Raw genomic sequence first — 21,648 nt, forward strand, 5'->3', positions numbered from 1 at the left:
AAACGGGTTTATTGAGGATGACGTGCCGGTGAGGCAAAATCAGAAGAGACACCAATTGACATGGACTCCAGGATGAGCTGGTCATGTCTAGACGCAGGTCCACCATCCGATCCGGACATGGCCCGGATCCGGGATAAACCCCGGGATAAACAGAGAGACTAACATTAGTGTGGATGCCACTCTTTTCATGATGTAACGAGTACATCAGGTGTTATGGGAAGTGTTCCCGGTTCCAGGTGACCTAGTTAACGCAGCCTAATAATCAGTTAATTGATTTGAATAATGAAAGTTAGAAATGTTCTATGTGTATGTTATAGTAAAGAGATGCAATTTTTTTTCTTGATTTAAACTGACAGAGTGTGTCTGCCTCCCGAACAATGCTAAGAAGACTGTTCCAGAGTTTAGGTGCTAAATAGGAAAAGGATCGACCGCCTGCAGTTGATTTAGATATTCTAGGTATTATCAACTGGCCAGAGTTTTGAGACCGCAATAGACGTGATGGAGTATAATGTGTTAAGAGCTTGCTTAAGTACTGGGGAGCTAAACCATTTAGTGCTTTGTAAGTAATAAGCAAGATTTTAAAATGTATGCGATGTTTAATAGGGAGCCAGTGCAATGTTGACAGAACTGGACTAATATGATCTTACTTCCTGGTTCTTGTAAGAACTCGAGCTGCTGCGTTTTGGACCAGTTGGAGTTTGTTTATTAAGTGAGCAGGGCAACCACCCAGTAGAGGTGGTTAACTAAAATAATGATCAAGTTATTCAACTAATTATACAAATAAAATGTATGAATTGGGTTTTAACTAATTCTATAAACTATAATACTGATCTGCCAACATTGTCGCTATATGATGAATAAAATAAGCTGATAACATCACTGTTTTCTCCAGAACGACTGTACAGCCAAATCTAATTTTGTTGCAATATTGTCCTGTTTGACGCTGTGAAGCTGCTTTGACACAATCTTGATTGTAAAAGCTCTATATAAATAAAGTTGATTGATTGATTGATTGATAGAGCATTACAATAATCTAGCCTTGAGCTCATGAACGCATGTATTAACTGTTCAGCTTTTTGCATTGAAAGCATGTGTTGTAATTTAGATATATTTTTAAGATGGTAGAATGCAGTTTTACAGATGCTAGAAACGTGGCTTTCAAATAAAAGATTGGTATCAAAGAGCACACCCAGGTTCCTCACTGACGACGAGGGCTTGACAGAGGAGTCATCAAGTGTTAGACAGTATTCTCGGTTACTACTTGTGGAGCTTTTCTGTCCAATGTTAATCTTGTGAATTGGTAAATTTCGTCAGGGTGTGAGGAAATATAGAGCTGAGTATCGTCAGCATAACAATGAAAACTAACGCCATGCTTCTTAATGATATCTCCCAGTGGTAGCATATACAGGGTGAAAAGCAACGGTCCTAACACTGAGCCTTGCGGTACCCATTACTGAACTTGTGATCGGTGTGACATCTCTTCATTTACTGCTACAAACTGATAACGGTCAGATAAGTACGATTTAAACCATGCCAATGCAGTTCTACTAATGCCAACATAATTTTCGATTCTATTCAAAAGAATATTGTGATCGATAGTATCGAATGCAGCGCTAAGATCGAGTAACACTAATAGAGAGATACAACCACGATCAGATAATAAGAGTAAATCATTTGTTACTCTGATTAGAGCAGTCTCAGTACTTAAATATAATATAATGAAAAATATAGCCTAGAAATCTAGACACACCCTAGCGGCAGTAAATCTAATCTGGCATGACTAAGGCTCTATTTACACCTGATTTTAAGATGTTTTGTTTGATCGGATCACAAGTAAATGAGGGAGACACATTCCTATTTTGACATGGTATTTTAATCCGTCTCTCTTGTCCACTTTCAACCACTTCTGTCCTGATTTCTTTTAGGAAAGGTCTATGGGTGGGTAGATCTTTCGATCTAATGGACGAAATAAGCTAACACAATTTACATATGAATGTGATTTTTGTCTGAAAGCTTTAGGTAAGTCAGTCAAGTCAACTTTATTTATATAGTGCTTTTACAATGATGATTGTTTCAAAGCAGCTTCACAGTGTAAAAAATGGAAAATATTGCAACAAAATTTGATTCAGCTGTACAGTCACTCTGGAGAAAACGTATGATGATATCAGCTCATTTCAATTTAGTTTTAATTTTAATGCAGATCAGTGATATAGTTCATACAGTTAATTTAATAATTAATTTTATTTGCATATTTAGTAGAAAACTTTTTTAATTCTTTAGAAAAAAAAAATGTTCTGTCCCCAACTGAGAAAGCCAAGCCAAATGGGCAAGGAATCAAAACTTCATCAGGGCATGTTTGTACCCGATCTGTACCGACTTGAAACATTTCTTACCTGAACATGGCGTGCATAAAAGAAAAATCAGACCCGAGACAGACACAACAAAATTAGACCTGAGTCCGACCCGACTACATTTATTTTCTAACCCAACTAAACCTGAACGTAAATGGCATTTACGTGCACCGCAATCAGTCAGGTAAAATACCAGTGGCCTGTTAATTGATTTGGTTGCTGCTCCATCATACTAATATAATACATAATAATAACATCAATGAAACTATAAAAAACAAAATCTAAAAAGGTTCAACAGAAAACTAAACGTATAGGAGTATGAACTGTCACAAACAGGCCACTCATTCTGAACCTGACCCATGTTTGAGGCACTCATCAAAGTTTAGGACCCGAACCCATTCTGGTCTCAGGTCAGAACTTGGTCGGAACTCGGATCCAAGTGGACCCATGAAGACCTCTGGTATCTACACAATGAAAGCAATTCAGTCAAATGCATTTTCAACTACCTCTGAAAGTGGTCAAAATTGAACAAGCTCAAAAACTGTTATACCTGTATTTAGCATCATTCACCTGTGATCTAATTGCTGAAAACGCATCTAAATACCAGGTGTAAACGGCATTAAAAGCTTTTGTTTGTGAAGAATTTGCATGTGGTTGTGTTTGTGAGTTTTTCCTTGCAAAGCCTGTGTAAGTTCATGACCGTATCTGCGGTAGCCCAGTGGAAATAGTCTTGTGAAAACAGCCTCCACACCTGTCACCTTTCATCCACTCCAGTGTTTCCGAGGGCAACATCATAATTAGGGGAGCTGTTAAATTTTGCATTCTGTTCACTGTTCTTTTCGTCCGGCACGCTCCTTCCAGCCTCCTCAGCCTTCACGCGGCCATGCTTTAATCTTCATTTTCATTTCTGTAATGTGTTTTGCTTGTAGTTCCAGTAAAGTAGGTCTGAGTCTGATCTCACAGAGCACCCCAAGCTCTCTTTGAAAACTTTTTGGCAGGCCACTAATGATAAGCTATTACTGTGTTCCTGAGAGTCTGGCGAGAAACCCATTTATGCCGTTCAGTAAATGTGGAATGAGGTAGATCAGAGCTGGATGATGGTTTCCCAAAAACAGAACTGGTTCATAATTTATATGAATTTGATTACATATGAAGTATGAAACTTGCTACCAGAATGCCAAAGAAAAAGGACTATTCAGACAGGATGCGTTTTCTAAGGGACGTTTAAGTTCTAATAATGGGATGTCTGTCATTTCATATACTGATTCAGATGGGATTGTGATCGCTGTAGTTAATACTAATGTGTCTGGATGTAGGCGTTATGGACATTAATGTCCTCTGGATGTGATTAATTATGTAATTAAATCATTATGTATGTAATTAAGGGAGGAAATACGAATAGTCCAATCAATAATGAAAATTCAGTTATTTTTACTCACCTCATGTCACTCCAAACCAATTTGACTTTCTTTCATCTGTGGAAGACAGAAAATTATTTTGCCAGTTTCTGAGATTAGTACCCATGGGAACTGAAGCTTTAAAGCTTCGAAAAGGATGCTAAATCACCATAAATGTAACGTAAAAGTTGTCCATACAACAGCTATATTCAGAGTCTTCAAAATCTTAACTTTTTTTTGAAGAACAGACCAAACTCAGTAAAAATCCCTCTCTATCTAGTGAGCTGCTGTAACTTGAGAATCAGATCAGTCAAATTTGTGAAAGGATCATTCACAAGTTGGTTTTGTGAATTGTATTCATTGAAAAGATTTGACCCAACCAGTTTGTTCATGAGTCTAATATCACTACTTCTCCTGTGAACTCTCAAGAACAACTAAGGCTAATCGTATAATCAACTTATATGCTACCTTAATAGTGCTTGACTGTACATCCTTTTTGCAGCATGAAAGTCCCAATTCAAAATGTCTGAAGTATCTTTGTTTGTGTTCAGTCATACAAGTTTAGAATTACATATAGGTGAGTGAATTACTTGAGCCAGTGTTGTTGTGTTTGGAAGTATTTTAGCATTAGCTCTTTCCCCGCCATTGACAAGTTCCTCGCCAAAGACGAGCTTCACAGCTTTCCGTATTTTTACTGTTAGAAAGTAGGGGGCACTATTATGCATCTTCTGAAAGAGTACTAAATCTTTTAATAAAACACTTGAGTGAAACACTCAGTTTCAGTCAATCTCATGTCAATCTTGAGTGCCTGTAGAGTAGTATTGCATCCATCATATCTCCAAATAGTCTTTAGTTTTATTATATTTATAAAAGAACTATAGGCTGTACCGAGTCTTTCCGGAAAAAAACGAGCGCCTGGAGGCGTATCATGTGGGCGGAGCTAAAGAATGACTATCGTGCACAAAGCGGTGACATCCTCAAGCGTGGAGAAACCCTTGTCTATCGATCAAATTCAGCTAATACATATATGATCCAGAATCAGATTCGGAGGCTGAAATAAATTGAACTAGGAGACTTTTGCACGTCAGACTAGTGTAACGTTATACATAGAACAACAATAGAAGTCCGTTAGCGCATTTGAATGACGAAGCACGCGATCGTGTTGTTTACTGATGTTTACTCACGCGATAGCCAACAGCAGAGACATTTGAAGCAGTTTTACTTACCGCCTGCTTCCAAAGCAGGACCGAACCTTTATCACTGGGACCGCTCCGTCAAAAACACACTTCTTTGGTATGATTTGGTGAAGTCCTGTGACAGCAGTGACCGTGGAGATCCGCGATGTTGTGAAGCTTCCCGTCATTTCTGCGTTCAAATTGGTTCAAATGCAGCGCTGCCTTCCCGGAATGCTGTGCTGAAGCGTTGAAGTCGCTTGATGTCACCCATAGGAATAAAATGGAGCGCGGCGCGGACTATAATGACATAAGTGTTCACGGACGACTCGATCTGCAGCTGAGAGAGTGTTTATGGGCGTGCATTTCCTCTTTCGCCTCAGTTACGCGCGCGCACTCTTCCGGGAGAAGAGCCCGTACGGCCTATACAAGGACCTTCCGCTCTATCGACGTCAATCCGACCCATTCTCGAAAAAAACTATCCGAAACTTGTGAGAAACTGGAAGTATTTTTGACACAGAAATACTCCATCAAACGTCCAACATTAGTTTTTGAAACTTTGTCTGTGTTTAGGATGGGAATCCAAGTCGTTAACAGTGTAAAAAGCTCAGTATGCATGAAACAGCATTTCACCCCCCCACCCCCACCCCCCTTAAAAAATTAAAAATAAAAAAACCTGTCGAGGAAAGTATTAAAAGTGCTCACTCCAGTATTTATAGAAATGATTTGGTCGCAGTGAGACATAATTCACTCATTCCACAAGCAAAGATGAAATTGGTAGTGTTCAAATGATGCTCTTAACATCCACCCCAGAAAAAAATCCAACCTCCTCCATGTAAAATAATACAGCTTTTATTAGTCTACTGATATGACTGTGGAATGTTCATCTCGTGTACTGTAGACTTATTTATCAAAAGTATGAAGAAAAACTATTGTTTAATGAGGAAAAAAATTATGTACATTTAATTCATGCAAGTTATTTTCTGTCAGGCAGTACATGCAGTTTCCTATTCACCCTGTGAACTTTGTGACAAGCTCTGCCCCCACCAAGAAATAAGTGACTCAACCGGCAGGCACAATGCCAGCCCTCTACCCACGCTTCATGACCTCTCTCTCTCGTGCACAGTCACATTCTGGCACATGCACGCTTACAAATAAACACTCAAACTCTTTTTTGTAAATGATGGTCTCTCTCTCTCTCTCTCTCTCTCTCTCTCTCTCTCTCTCTCTCTCTCTCTCTCTCTCTCTCTCTCTCTCTCTCTCTCTCTCTCTCACACACACACACACTCTGCTTCTCCTTTTCCCCTCCTCTCTGCCTGGCACTGTGCCAAACACGTATATAGTCTGACTGCTCTGCAAACGGAAAATATCCATGCCTCTGTGTTTTAGCCCTATTCTGATATTCATACTGGTCAGCCAAAGTCAACCTAAACTATAGTCAACTGAAACAATAATTTCAGCTATTATCACTTAAGATGCTAAGATCTTTTTACGAAAACAATTCTCCATAATTGTGATCCTGCCATAAATTTGGCTGATTTAAAGTGAAATGAGAAAGTTATGTGGTGATCTTCTCTTTTAGGTTGTAGCTAAAATGCTTGTAAACTCTTACATAAGCAAGTGAATACCACTAAAAAAAATGACTTCCTCTTTCCCTCACTTGAACCATGCCAACGTTGCAGCTAATATCCGAGACCTTTTCCTACATCCTCAAACAGCATTTTCTCATGGTTTATGTTCTCAAACTTATTGCTTTTTTCATATTTGTATTTAAATGGTTTTGAGAAATAACATTTACAAAATAAGCTTTTATGCAATTTATACACTATCAAAGGCCTATTTAAGCGTATTTGAATGACATCATTGAATGATCCTTTTTTAAATTGTATACAAAGAAATAAAGGCTTTTTATCTACAATGATACACTAAATTGATCAAAAGTGACAGTAAACATATTTACACTGACAAAAAAATAAAATAAAAGCTGTTCAGTCGGTCACGCTTGACGTACGTCAGAACTGACGGATTAATTGGGTATAGTTTTCAGAGACCAATCTGCTTCAAGTATATAAAAACGAGCCAATAACGCTGGCATGCGGTTCACGCGGGTATAAATATGGGAGTGAAATCCCGCATCCTTGCTTTCAACTTTGGAGATGACATGACCATCGCAGTATTACGGTCTAGGCTTAACTACCTCAAACGATCTTGTGGCCCTCCAGCTTCAAAGCATAGGGCTGCTACTTTGGCTGATGCCTTTGGTGGAGACCTGAGAGTTACTGTGAGGGCTTCCCCAACTGGTCAACCGGCTCCTTGGGCCCCTCCGCTGCGCTGGTGGAGCTTCCGCGAGAAACGCCCAGTCCTTCCCATGGGGGGCCAGCCATGACTTTCGGGGCTCCGGCTGAGGATATGATTTCGATAGCTGCATCGGGGGACAAGCTAATGGAGTCTGGAGATGAGGACCCAGCTGCATTGCCCCCTTCGAATGTAGCGTTGCCTGAGTCTGATACAGAGCTTACAGCTATGCTTTCCCGGACCGCCGCAAATGTCGGGCTCGAGTGCAACCCTCCACCGTGTCCCGAACCTTCACAGTTGGATGATTGGTTTCTCAGGACGGCCCGTGCTGGTTCTCAGCGCCCTTCCCCGAGTGCCTTTCTTCCAGAAAGTGCATCTGGAGCTCACAAAATCGTGGACGTCACCCTGCAGTGCCAAACACCAATCGACTGACTCCTTCATCCTCACTACCCTCGATGGTGGCGCAGCTAAGGGATACGTGGGGATTCCCCCAGTCAAGCAGTCTGTGACGATGCTGCTGTGTCCCAGGTCTGCTGCAGACTAGCGGGCTAACCCACGTCTCCCCTCCCAGGCATGTAAGTTCTCACCCAGTCTAATGGGCAAGGCTTGCACAGCTTGTGGGGAAGCTGCATCATCTTTGCCTGACACTCCATGGCGCTCCTGCAGGTCTACCAGGCCAAAGCGCTAAAGGAAATGCACAAGGGTAGTTCCGACCAGGGTGTTACGAAGGAATTGCACACGGCGATGGACCTGAATGGGATGCGGAGGTTCTAGGTGGCGTACCACAGACAGTGGTAGACACCATCACTTTGGCTAGAGCCCCCACTACGAGGCGTCTCTATGCTCTGAAGTGGAACCTGTTCATTGAGTGGTGCTCTTTCCGCCAAGAAGACCCCCGAAGGTGTTCGATCAGTGCTGTGCTTTCCTTCCTGCAAGATGGGTTAGAGCGAAAGCTGTCTCCCTCCACCCTCAAAGCGACAACAACGTTGTCGAAGGTAAGTCCGTCAGAAAGCACGACCTGATCATCAGGTTCCTTAGAGGTGCAAGGAGGCTAAACCCACCTCGGCCAAACTCTGTACCCTCTTGGGACTTAACTCTGGTGCTCAGGGCACTTCTGAGCCCTCCCTTCGAGCCATTGCAGTCTGTCGAGTTGAACATCCTGTCTATGAAGACAGTGCTCCTCACTGCATTGGCCCTCTGTCAAGAGGGTAGGGGACCTGCATGCACTTTAAGTCAACGAATGGTGCCTAGAGACCGGCCCGGGTGATTCTAACTTCATCCTGAGACCTGAGGGCCCGGATATGTGCCCAAGGTTCCCACCACTCCCTTTCGTGACCAGGTTGTGAACCTGCAAGCACTGCCCTAGGAGGAAGCATACCCAGCCCTAGCTTTGTTGTGTCCCATCCGCGCCCTGCACACTTACGTTTGACCGGACGCAAAGCTTCAGGACCTCAGAGCAGCTCTTCATCTGTTATGGAGGCCAGCAGAAGGGAAAGGCTGCTGGATGCTATCATCTTAGCATACCAATTGCAAGACATGCCTTGCCCATTCGGGGTGCGGGGACAATCGACTAGGTTTCATCCTGGGCGACACCTAACATGTTTGTCAGGTTTTATAGCCTTCGTGTAGAGCCGGTTTCTTCCCATGTACTTGTCCCGCTGGCCAGTAAACGCAAAGTACCCTTTTCTGTGCCGGCTTGCAACACAACTCCCACCTCTGGTCTGATATGTGCATCTATTATTCTCCATGTAGTGCTCCCCAGAAATGGCAAACCCTGTCGAGCTCCTCCGTCACCCCTTGCTGTGTCAGATGTGGCACCCGTCTGATGCTAGGCCTACACCCGTATGCTTGTGGAACGTGTGTTGTAGGCTGGGTTCCATATGTAGCGGTTCCCTAATTGTAACCCAATATGTGTATTTCCACGGTACCTGCTACCCTACCGGCTAGCCCTGTGTCTTTCCCTTGACAGAGCTCGTTCTGTCCTCTCTGGTGGTGTTCTTTCCCCCCAGGGACCAGGCAGGAACCACCCTAGAGACTACCAACTGTTGCACTACCCTGCGGTTTAGTTCTATGTGTATTTGGCCACCCCTCCTTCCACTGAAGGATATGGCTCCACGGTAGGGCTGGGCGATATGGCCAAAATTTCATATCCCGATATAGCTCATTTGATATCCCGATAACGATATACATAACGATATAGCAATTTTTCTGTTAATTCAGTTTATGAATAGTCTAAACAAAATTGCAATGTGGAAATGCAGTTTGAAATGATATACAAAACAAATAAAGGTAGTATGGACTACATTTTTATTTTATTTAGAACCTTTTTTTCAAGCAAGACAGTTGGTAAAGTTAACACCTGCCTAGGGATGCTAACCGATGACCGTTTGACCGATGGTTGACCGTATCAACGTTAACCGATCAAAGTTGTTGGTTAAAAAAAAAAAAGTGATCTTAACTAATAGAAAAAGCTATTATACAGTGGACTAAACGCTACTACAATTAGCCATCTCATTCCAAAATCTTTTTGTGTGAAGTGAACATATCCCTCGCACTCAATTTTTCTTAACTCGCCTGTTTGTACTTAATAAACCAATAAAAACATTTGACGCGAGGTCACAGCGTTTGGGTTTGCGCGCTCACAAGGTTTGCAAAAAGTAAACAGGCTAAAACACTTGAGGTTAGAGCCAGGGCAGACGACAGTTCGTGCATTTCGCTTAAAATGGGCTTACTTTTGGAAATATATTACATCTACATTTCAGTGGTAACACATAAGGTGTTGATCGTCTTTCTTTATTATTGTTAGCACTACCTCGAACTAAAGCGGCGTCTCTTCGGAGCTGTCATTTTCTTAAATGAGCCGCGGCAATGTTTCAAATGAGCTTCTTACGCTAGACAAACGCCTTTATATTCAACGCGATCACCTTGCCCAAACCATATCGAAACTAAGGAGCCATTGTCCTCAGATTGCAAACAAGCTCCTCGGTGGCGCGTTTGCGGGACTTGTGTCTCGCGCTGTGGGGGATTTAAAAAAAAGTGACGTGAGTGGAAGGGAGGCGGCAGCGCTAGGACAGTGCGTGTGTGTGTGTGTGTGTGTGTGTGTGTGTGAGAGAGAGAGAGAGAGAGAGAGAGAGAGCGCGGCTGTTATTTCATATAGCGCAGCATATTTTAAACTAATCGGTTAACCGGTTTTAACCAGCTAATGAGGCTCGGTGGTCGGTCAAGAAAATGTTTAGTTTTCGCCATCCCTACACCTGCCATTAAAATATTTCAATATGTGTTATAAAAAACCTGTTGCAGCGTCTGTGTCTGAAGTTTGTTTTGAGCGCTTATGCCACCACTCTGGCATAATTACACTGAGAACTTCCCTGGTCTGAACTGCGTCTACTACCGTCTTCCTCCATGTTTGTTTATGTATTGCAGCGTGGATGGGCATGCCGTGGCGTGAGGTGCATCTTGACGTAAAATTCTGCCGTAAACGCCTTATCGTGGCGTAAGCGATAGAGCCTAATATAAAACGATAGACATTTTCTATCGTCCAGACGATATATTTCGTCATATCGCCCAGCCCTACTCCACAGCGTTCCATCTCTTGAGACGTGAACGCTTTCCTAGCATTATCCAATAGTCACGCTGAGTGGGTCTTGCAGAGAAACAGCTGTGACAGACCTTCCCGGGTTTGAGCCCTGACTTCGCCATAACATTGGGGCTCTCCAGCGAGCTCAAACCGGGCGCTAGAAGGGCCAGCATTCCTGGCACATTGGTATGATCCCCAATTCGTCAGTCAGTTCTGATATATGTCGGAGATAGAATAAATAGAATTTTAAAATATATTAAAATAGAAAACAGCACAATTTATATTGTAACAAGTTTTCACAATATCAGTGTTTTAATGTATTGTTCATTAAAATACAGCTTTGGTGAGCACAAGAAATCTCTTCCAATAACATTTTTTTTATTTATTTTTTTATGTTATGGACCCTGAACTTTTGAATGGTAGTGCAAACAGACAGGTAGGTATATAACTGTGAGGGCACAAACTAGTATTTCATGACCTGGAATTTTGGACAGGAATTTATATCTATCCATTTTCTTTTATTATTCGTCCAACTGAGGCATTTGATTCCTCCAGATGTACCTCCTCTATTGACACAGTCTGTTACCTGTGGTGGTATTGACTTAAGCCAGCTTTTTCTGTGGGCTTTTCACAATTGAAAAATCTGCAGTTGAACCCTGGGTCATTCTTAACTTTATCTCAAACTTTATTCTTGTGCACTGTACTTTATCCTGGATAGTCTAGTTTCAAGATTTTCGAAAACTGTAAACAGGGTAATTTATTGCATACTTATGAGGACAATCATATTGATTATACAAACACAACATTCAAAGACTTTGTATTAATAACTCCATCTGAAATGTTGTAATTTTGCTCAGTTTGTCTGACGTCTTCTGAAAGGCATCAAATCAGTTTTAAAAGACTTAAGCTCACTGTTAAGTTGTTGTGTTGTGGGAAAAGACCCTGTTCTTGATTTGGATGCTATTAGTCAGGGTTTTATCCACAGCTATGTCTTTAGGCATACTTGATTTATTTATTAGCCCAACATTGCTAATAAGACCAGGTATGGGTATAATATGTAAATGTAATTTGTTTGACTTTTTTCACATTTATGCCAACATATTATGCCAGTGGTCATGATTTAAATGGCTCATCGTTCTCTGCTGGTCCATAAAACTTTACTGAACAGAATAGATCTTACTGAAGTATAAAGCCCCTCCTCACAGGTGATCATAAAATCAATCTGTTACCATGTGAATCTGCCAGAGGCTTTAATATTAAGCTTTAGCTAGTCTCTGCGGTCTTATCCAGACCCAGCCCTCGTTCTTCAAGCATTGAGCAACGATGGCTTTGAGCATTTTCATCCTTCTTGGAGTCATTAGGCCAAATCACTTCAGCTGCTCAAAAACAGCCCCATGTTTATGAAGCCCAAATAAAGCATGATTTCCGCCAATCATATTAAATATGTGTTTTAAAACAGTGTCGTTAAAGAAATGACTACACTATGTGCAAGGCTGATATATCAGGCCTGTTCTCAGTCATGGGTCACGTCTCTGCAGATGAGCTAGGCCCATAACGCATTAGATCATGGGGTTTGGTGTGCCCATAGATGATATCACTGGGAAACCATCGTCTGGAGAAGAGAATGCTGCTGGATACTGTTGCTTAACACTAAACACGCTAACCTGTTATAACTAACAAATAAAGATGGTCATGGTCTATTCATAGTGTATATGCAACAGCTAGCTTGACTTGACTTGAAGAAATAATGAAACATTTGCTATCATTTGCTCACCCTCATGTTATTCCAAACCTGCACGAACAGAACAATCATGACCATTGTTTTTTTTAACTAGTGTTGCTCTTCCTCCTGTCTTTTTCTCAGTGCAAGTGTCTCCAAACCATACAACATCGCTGGTCTCACTACTGTCTTGTACACCATTCCTTTCATTCTTGCTGGTACACTTTTATCACACAACAGACCTGACACTGTTCTCCACCCATTCCAACCTGCCTGCACACGCTTCTTCACCTCTTTTCCACACTCCCCATTGCTCTGGACTGTTGACCCTAAGTTCTTAACCTCTTTACCTGCACCTTCTTTACCTCTTCTCCCTGTAACCTCACAGTTCCACTTGGTTCTCTCTCATTCACACACATGTATTCTGTCTTGCTTCGACTAACCTTCATTCCTCTTCTCTCCAGAGCAAACCTTCACCTCTTTAGACTTTCCTCCACCTGTTCCCTGCTCTCACTACAGATCAAAATGTCATCCGCAAACATCATAGTCCATGGAGATTCCTGTCTGACCTCATCTGTCAGCCTGTCCATCACCACTGCAAACAAAAGAAGGGGCTCAGAGCCGATCCTTGATGCAGTCCCACCTTCACCTTGAAGTCCTCTGTCTCACCTACGGCACACCTTACAACTGTTCTACTGCTCTCATACATATCCTGTACCCCTCTAACATACTTCTCTGCTACTCCAGACCTCATACAATACCACAGCTCCTCTCTTGGTACTCTGTCATATGCTTTCCCTAAATCTACAAAGACATAGTGCAGCTCTTTCTGACCGTCTCTATACTTCTTCATTAACATTCTCAAAGCAAATAATGCATCTGTGGTGATCTTTCTTGGCATGAAACCATACTGCTGCTCACAAATGTACACTTCTCCCCTTAGCCTTTCTTCCACTACTCTTTCCCACAACATCATTGTATGGCTCATCAGCTTAATACCTCTATAGTTTCCACAAATCTGCACATCTCCCTTGTTCTTAAAAATCAGGACCAAAACACTTCTTCTCCATTCCTCTGACATCCTCTCACTCTCTAAAACCTTGTTGAACAACCTAGTTAAAAACTCTCATGCCATTTCTCCTAGACACTTCCATACCTCCACTGATATGTCATCTGCCTTTCCTCTCTTCATCCTCTTCAAAGCTCTCCTAACTTACCCTTGCTAATTCTTTCTACTTCCTGGTCAACAATATTTGCCTGTACAACTCCTCCTCCCTGTAATTTTCCTCATGCATCAGTTCCTCAAAGTACTCCTTCCATCTTTCCCTCACCTGTCAAAACATTTCCATCTCTATCTTTAATCACTCTAACTTGCTGCACATACTTTCCATCTCTATCCTTCTGCCTCGCCAACCGATACACATCCCTCTCACCTTCCTTACTATCTAACATTGCATACATGTCCTTATACATACGTCCTTCAGATGAGACGTTAAACCGAGGTCCTGACTCTCTGTGGTCATTAAAAATCCCAGGATGTCCTTCAGTAAAGAGTAGGGGTTTAACCCCAGCATCCTGACCAAATTTGCCCATTGGCCTCTGTCCATCATGGCCTCATAATAATCCCAATACACTTATTGGCTTAATCACTCCGTCTCCTCTGCTAGTCAGCTGGTGTGTAGTGAGTGTTCTGGCGCAATATGGCTGCTGTCGCATCATCCAAGTGGGTGCTGCACATTGGTGGTGGTTGAGGAGATTCCCCCTTCTATGTAAAGCGCCTAGAGTGCCTAGAAAAGTGTAAAGCGTATATAAATGTAACGAATGATACGCTTTCTATTTGGCCTTTCCCACCTCCTATCTTAACCTCATGCTGCATCACCCTATATTCCTGACCATATTCTTCCTCACCACCAGAGTCATCTTACACATCACCATCCTATGCTGTCTAGCTACACTCTCGCCTACCACTACTTTACAATCGCTAATTTCCATCATATTACAGCGTCTACATAGTCCACTTGTGTGCTCCTGCCACCACTCTTATATGTCACCTTGTGTTCCTGCCTCTTCTGAAAGTACGTGTTCACCACAGCCATCTCCATACTTTTAGCAAAGTCTACCAACCTCTGTCCTTCTGGGTTCCTTCCTGAAGACCAAACCTGCCCATCACTTCCTCGTCCCCACTATTCCCTTCCCCAACATGTCCATTCATGTCTGCCCCTATCACTACCCTTTCACCTCTGGGAACAGTCTTGCATCACTTCCTCCAACTCGCCCCAGAATCTGTCTTTCTCATCTAGCTTACAACCTATTTGTGAAGCATAGGCACTAACAACATTCAACATCACACCTTCAAAATCCAGCTTCAGACTCATCAACCTATCTGACACTCTCTTTACCTCCAGAACATTGTTCACAAACTTTAGGATCACTCCAACTCTTTTCTCTCTTTTCTTTCTGTCCACACCATTATAAAACAGTTTAAACCCTGCTCCAATGCTTCTAGCCTTGCTCCCTTTCCACCTGGTCTCCTGGACACACAGAATGTCAACTTTCCTCCTCTGCACCATATCTACCAGTTCTCTGCCTTTAACTGTCATTGTACCAACATTCAAAGTTCCTACTTTCAGTCCTAAACTCCTGCCTTTCCTCTTCTCTCTCTGCCTACGGACACGCTTTCCTCCTCTAACACACTTTCCTCTTCTCCTTCTTTGACTAACAGTAGCCCAATTTCCACCAGTGCCCTGTAGGTCAATGGCACTGATGGCGGTTGTTGTTAATGCGGGACCCAACCGATCCGGTATGGAAGTCATATTCGTGATTCGCATAATGAATTTGGCAAAGTTTTACGTCAGATGCCCATCCTGACACAACCCTCTCTATTTATCTGGACTTGGGACTGGCACAAAAAATACACTGGCATGTGACCTCCTGTGGCATGCTCCACTTAATTTGTTTTCTAAGATTTTTTATTATTGTTAATAAAGGTAATTTAATAAAATAATAAAAATATTTTTGTTCAGCCTGTATCATCACTTTTCTGCTGCTTTTTTGTTTATCTCACCATCATTTCTTTCTCTTTGAAATTACCTTACTTCACTTTTCTCAGACCTCCTCTCACGTTAGCATACAATGTAGGATTTGTGAATTTTTTTTAGTACTTCATGACTTCATAAGCGGCCTGATTACCTGTGTGTGCATATCATTGGCAGAATCAAAGGACTGTGGACATTCTGTGGTGGTCCACACCAGTGTGCCTTTTGGCATCCAGCACCTGGAGGAGGAAAAGAATACAGTACAGCCCATCATCCTGGAAGAGCTGGAAAAAGTGATGCCAGAGCTTCCTGAACCTGACAGCATCAAGTGTCAGAAGTGGAGATACTCACAGGTGAGATGACATTAGTCTGTGTGAAAATGTGACTAAAGAACTCAAATATACACTACCATTCAAATACAGTCTTGCTCAAAACTTTACTCCCCTTGCAGAATATGTGAAAATGAAAATAATTGTAACAAAGTAAGAAGGATCATACAAAATGCATGCTATTTTTTTATTTAGTACTGTCCTAGATAAGATATTCTACATAAAAGATATTTACATATAGTCCACAAGACTATAAAAAATTCATTTATAAAAAATAATCCTGTTCATTTGTTTACCCTTGATTCTTAATACTGTGTGCCGTAACCTGGGTGAGCCATGGCTGTTTTTTAAACTGCCCAATGTTCTTCAGAAAAATCCTCCAGGATTTCCTGCAAATTATCCTGCAAGCTGATACTTTTGAACAGGATGAAGATGTCTAATGTTTTATTATTTTTTACTTTTAATGGTACTGCCATTCAAAAGCAACAAATGATACTTACTTGTTTCCAGAAAGGCAAATTAAGTACAGTTGTGACCCTGGACCACAAAATTAGTAGTAGCGAGGCATATTACTAAAAATAGTAATTTTTTAAAACATTTATGGTAGGAAATTTACAAAATATCTTAATGGAACAGGATCTTTACTTAATATCCTAATGATTTTTGGCATAAAAGAAAAATTGATCATTTTGATCCATACAATGTATTGTTGGCTATAACCACAAATACACCTGTGTGACATGACTAGGTTTGTAATTCAAGAAGTTTTTCTACATTTTTATAAATTCCGCTATTTTTTATCTTGTGGACTATATGGAAACATCTTTTATGTAAAATATTTGGCCCCACTTTATATTAGGTGGCCTTAACTACTATGTACTTACATTAAAAAAAAGTGCAATGAACTTATTGTGTTCATATTGTATTGCAAAACACTTTTGCTGATATTGAGGTGGGATACGGGTAAATGTGTGGTGGTATGGGTACGTTTAAGGGTAGGGTTAGGAGTAAGGGAAGTGTCAGCAGAGTAATTATAAATGTAACTACAGAAATTAATTACATGCAGCTAATTTACAAAATGTAACTACAATGTAAAAGCATGTATGTACACAATAAGTGCATTGTATCAAATGATTAATTAAAATTTTAGTACATGTAGTTAAGGCCACCTGATGTAAAGTGGGTCCAAATATTTAATTCAGGACAGTACTAAATAAAAATATATTGCATTTTGTATGATCCCTCTTTTTCACAGATTCACATCTTCACAGATTGCTTGGGTGTGTAAATATTTAAACAAGGCTATATATTTTTATTTTATTTTAAAATAAATAATTGATATTGGTCAAAAGTGTCAGTAAAACAATTAATTATGCTGTTAATACACACACACACACACACACACACACACCACACACACACACACACACACACACACACACACACACACACACACACACACACACACACACACACACACACACACACACACACACACACACATAAACACATATACAGGTCCTTCTCAAAAAATTAGCATATTGTGATGAAGTTCATTATTTTCCATAATGTAATGATAAAATTTAACTTTCATATATTTTAGATTAATTGCACCAACTGAAATATTTCAGGCCTTTTATTGTTTTAATACTGATGATTTTGGCATACAGCTCATGAAAACCCAAAAATCAAAAAAAAATTACCATATTTCATCCGACCAATAAAAGAAAAGTATTTTAATTTAAAAAAAAAGTCAACCTTCAAATAATTATGTTCAGTTATGCACTCAATACTTGATCGGGAATCCTTTTGCAGAAATGACTGCTTCAATGCAGCGTGGCATGGAGGCAATCAGCCTGTGGCACTGCTGAGGTGTTATGGAGGCCCAGGATGCTTCGATAGCGGCCTTAAGCTCATCCAGAGTGTTGGGTCTTGCGTCTCTCAACTTTCTCTTCACAATATCCCACAGATTCTCTATGGGGTTCAGGTCAGGAGAGCTCAGTAATACCATGGTCAGTAAACCATTTACCAGGGCTTTTGGCACTGTGAGCAGGTGCCAGGTCGTGCTGAAAAACGAAATCTTCATCTCCATAAAGCTTTTCAGCAGATGGAAGCATGAAGTGCTCCAAAATCTCCTGATAGCTAGTTGCATTGACCCTGCCCTTGATAAAACACAGTGGACCAACACCAGTAGCTGACATGGCACCCCAGACCATCACTGACTGTGGGTACTTGACACTGAACTTCAGGCATTTTGGCATTTCATTCTTCCCAGTCTTCCTCCAGACTCTGGCACCTTGATTTCCGAATGACATGCATAATTTGCTTTCATCCAAAGAAAGTACTTTGGACCACTGAACAACAGTCCAGTGCTGCTTCTCTGTAGCCCAAAAGTAGCTTGACCTGGGGAATGCGGCACCTGTAGCCCATTTCCTGCACACGCCTGTGCACGGTGGCTCTGGATGTTTCTACTCCAGACTCAGTCCACTGCTTATGCAGGTCCCCCAAGGTCTGGAATCGGTCCTTCTCCACAATCTTCCTCAGGGTCCGATCACCTCTTCTCGTTGTGCAGCGTTTTTTTGCCACATTTTTTCCTTCCCACAGACTTCCCACTGAGGTGCCTTGATACAGCACTCTGGAAACAGCCTATTTGTTCAGAAATTTCTTTCTGTGTCTTACCCTCTCGCTTGAGGGTGTCAATGATGGCCTTCTGGACAGCAGTCAGGTCGGCAGTCTTACCCATGATTGCAGTTTTGAGTAATGAACTAGGCTGGGAGTTTTCAAAAGCCTCAGGAATCTTTTGCAGATGTTTAGAGTTAATTAGTTGATTCAGATGATTAGGTTAATAGCTCGTTTAGAGAATCTTTTCATGATATGCTAATTTTTTTTAGATTTTTTTGAGGGATTTTTTGAGGTTTTCATGACCTGTATTTCAAAATCATCAGTATTAAAACAATAAAATACCTGAAAAATTTCAGTTGGTTTGCAATGAATCTAAAATATATGAAAGTTTAATTTATGGAAAATAATGAACTTTATCACAATATGCTAATTTGTTGAGAAGGACCTGTGTGTGTGTGTGTGTGTGTGTGTGTGTGTATATATATATATATATATATATATATATATATATATATATACACATACATACATATACAGTGTATAAAATTTCAGCAGCTTTTTGTTAAGTTAAACTTGTTTTGGAGGCACTTTATATTAAGTGGCCTTAACGATTATACAGGTGCTGCTGATATAATTAGAATATCATCAAGTTGATTTATTACACTAATTTCATTCAAGGAGCATGTACAGCACTCAATACTTAGTTGGGACTACTTAAGCCTGAATTAATGCAGCAATGCGGTGTGGCATGGAGTCGATCAGTCTGTGGCTCTGCTCAGGTGTTATGAGAGCCCAGGTTGCTCTGATAGTGGCCTTCAGCTCTTCTGCATTGTTTGGTCTGGCATATCGTATCTTCCTCTTCACAATACAATATAGAAAATCTATGGGGTTAAGGTCAGGCAAGTTTGCTGGCCAATTAAGAACAGGGATACCATGGTCCTTACACCAGGTACTGGTTTCTTTGGCACTGTGTGCAGGTGTCAAGTCCTGTTGGAAAATGAAATCTCCATAAAGTTGGTCAGCAGCATGAAGCATGAAATGCTCTTAAACTTCCTGGTATATGGCTGCATTGACCTTGGACCTTTAGAAAACACAGTGGACCAACACCAGCAGATGACATGCCACCCCAAACCATCACTGACTGGAAACTTTACACTGGACCTCAAGCAACGTGGATTGTGTGCCTCTTCCCTCTTCCTCCAGACTGATTTCCAAAGGAAATGCAAAATTTACTTTCATCAGAGAACATAACTTTGGACCACTCAGCAGCAGTCCAGTCCTTTTTGTTTTTAGCCAAGGCAAGACACTTCTGACGCTGTCTGTTGTTCAAGAGTGGCTTGACACAAGGAATGCGACAGCTGAAACCCATGTCTTGCATACGTCTGTGTGTAGTGGTTCTTGAAGCACTGACTCCAGCTGCAGTCCACTCTTTGTGAATCTCCCCCACGTTTTGAATGGGTTTCACAATCCTCTCCAGGGTACGCTTATCCCTATTGCTTGTCACTTTTTTTCTAACACATCTTTTCGTTCCCTTCACGTCTCTATTAATGTGCTTAGACACAGAGCTCTGTGAACAGCCAGCCTCTTTTGCAATGACCTTTTGTGTCTTGCTTCCTTGTGCAAGGTGTCAATGGTTGTCTTTTGGACAACTGTCAAGTCAGCAGTCTTCCCCATGATTGTGTAGCCTACAGAACTAGACTGAGAGACCATTTTAAGGTCTTTGCAGCTTAGGGGTTCAGGTTATTGAACCTTTTCACCATATTCAAATTTTCTGAGATACTGAATTTGAGATTTTCCTTAGTTGTCGGTTATAATCATCAAAATTAAAAGAAATAAACATTTGAAATATATCAGTCTGTGTGTAATGAATGAATATAATATACAAGTTTTCCTTTTTGAATTGAATTTTTTTAAATAAATCAACATTTTGATGATATTCTAATTGGCCTAAAATTCTTTTTTAATTACCTGCATATAATTACATCTGTAATTAATTTCTGTAGGTACATTTATAATTACACAGTTGACACTTCCCTTGCTTACACCTAACCCTATCCATAAACTCACCCATACCACCACACCTGTCCCTAACTTTACCTGTATTCCACCTGAATATCAGCAAAAGTGTTTTGCATTACAATATGAACACAATTACATTGTACTTATTTTTTTATGTAAGTACATAGTAGTTAAGACCAGCTAATATAAAGTGGGGCCCTTGTTTTTTCTTGAGTGCCCCCCCCGCCATATAATTCATATATAGTTCATTATTTTAGATTTAATTTTTGTTTCATCTAATTTCTTTTAGTTATTTTATGATCGCCTACATTTTGAAATTTCTGCTGAAAGAAAAAAAAAACAATTTTCATTAGTAAGGGTCCACTGTAATCTGTGTAATCATATAGCAAGTGTGAAACGGATATGCTTATACAGGCAAGTTTCTACTAATAAAAGCCTCCCTGCTATACAGCAAAAGTCATTCATTTTTAATAAAGCCAGGCTGACGGCTTCTTCAAACTGCTATATTGAATGAAGAGCATGTTCTGCACTGCAAAAAAACACAAAAAAAAACATTCTTTATAGTTATTTTTGTCTATTTCCAGTCCAAAAAAACCTAAATATCCTTAAAAGAAGATTTACCTGAAAAGCAAAACTGCACAAGATATTAGGAATTTTGACAAATCGCTCAAGCATAAACCTCACAAAATTTTGTTCAATAATAAACTTAATTAAAGACACATTCTCTGTTTTATCATCTTGTGTAAATTTGCTTCTCTAATACATTAGAAATAGATGATGAATAAAAAATAAATTTTTACTGGAAAATGGACAAAAAACAGTTTTTAAAAAAAAACAGTGTAATTGTTTTCAAATGAGTCTTGGTAAATTCAGCGAAATCCATACTCTCCCCCCACTCACTTGGCTCTCACACACACTAACAAACTTACAGTAGTACTTTATGCATTCACACACTGTGTGGGACTGCGCCCTTTCTCGCACAGTTGCATTCTCTCTCTTACACACACACGCACACAGAGACATTCTCTTTGGAAGCCCCCACACTCTCAGCTCCTCTATGACACGCAGCGTTGGGCTTCAGTTTGAGGTCAGAGGACATAGAACATCTGTGTGGGAGCGCTGAGCTCGCTG

General features: G+C 40.8%; 1 protein-coding gene across 3 annotated transcripts in view; it reads left to right on the plus strand.

Annotated features, from left to right (window-relative positions):
- The window catches only part of rnls (renalase, FAD-dependent amine oxidase), a 104,604-nt gene that overhangs the window by 71,583 nt on the left and 11,373 nt on the right, over positions 1-21,648 (plus strand). For 2 of the 3 annotated variants that reach the window (XM_067429888.1, XM_067429889.1), the window contains exon 6: positions 15,725-15,900. In XM_067429888.1, coding sequence (XP_067285989.1) covers positions 15,725-15,900 — 176 coding nt within the window. Of the gene's footprint in view, positions 1-15,724; positions 15,901-19,475; positions 20,720-21,648 lie in introns of those variants that run through there. The other variant, XM_067429890.1, reaches the window with a different exon arrangement.

This window comes from Pseudorasbora parva, chromosome 21 (assembly GCF_024679245.1).
Source record: "Pseudorasbora parva isolate DD20220531a chromosome 21, ASM2467924v1, whole genome shotgun sequence".
Lineage (NCBI taxonomy): Eukaryota > Metazoa > Chordata > Actinopteri > Cypriniformes > Gobionidae > Pseudorasbora > Pseudorasbora parva.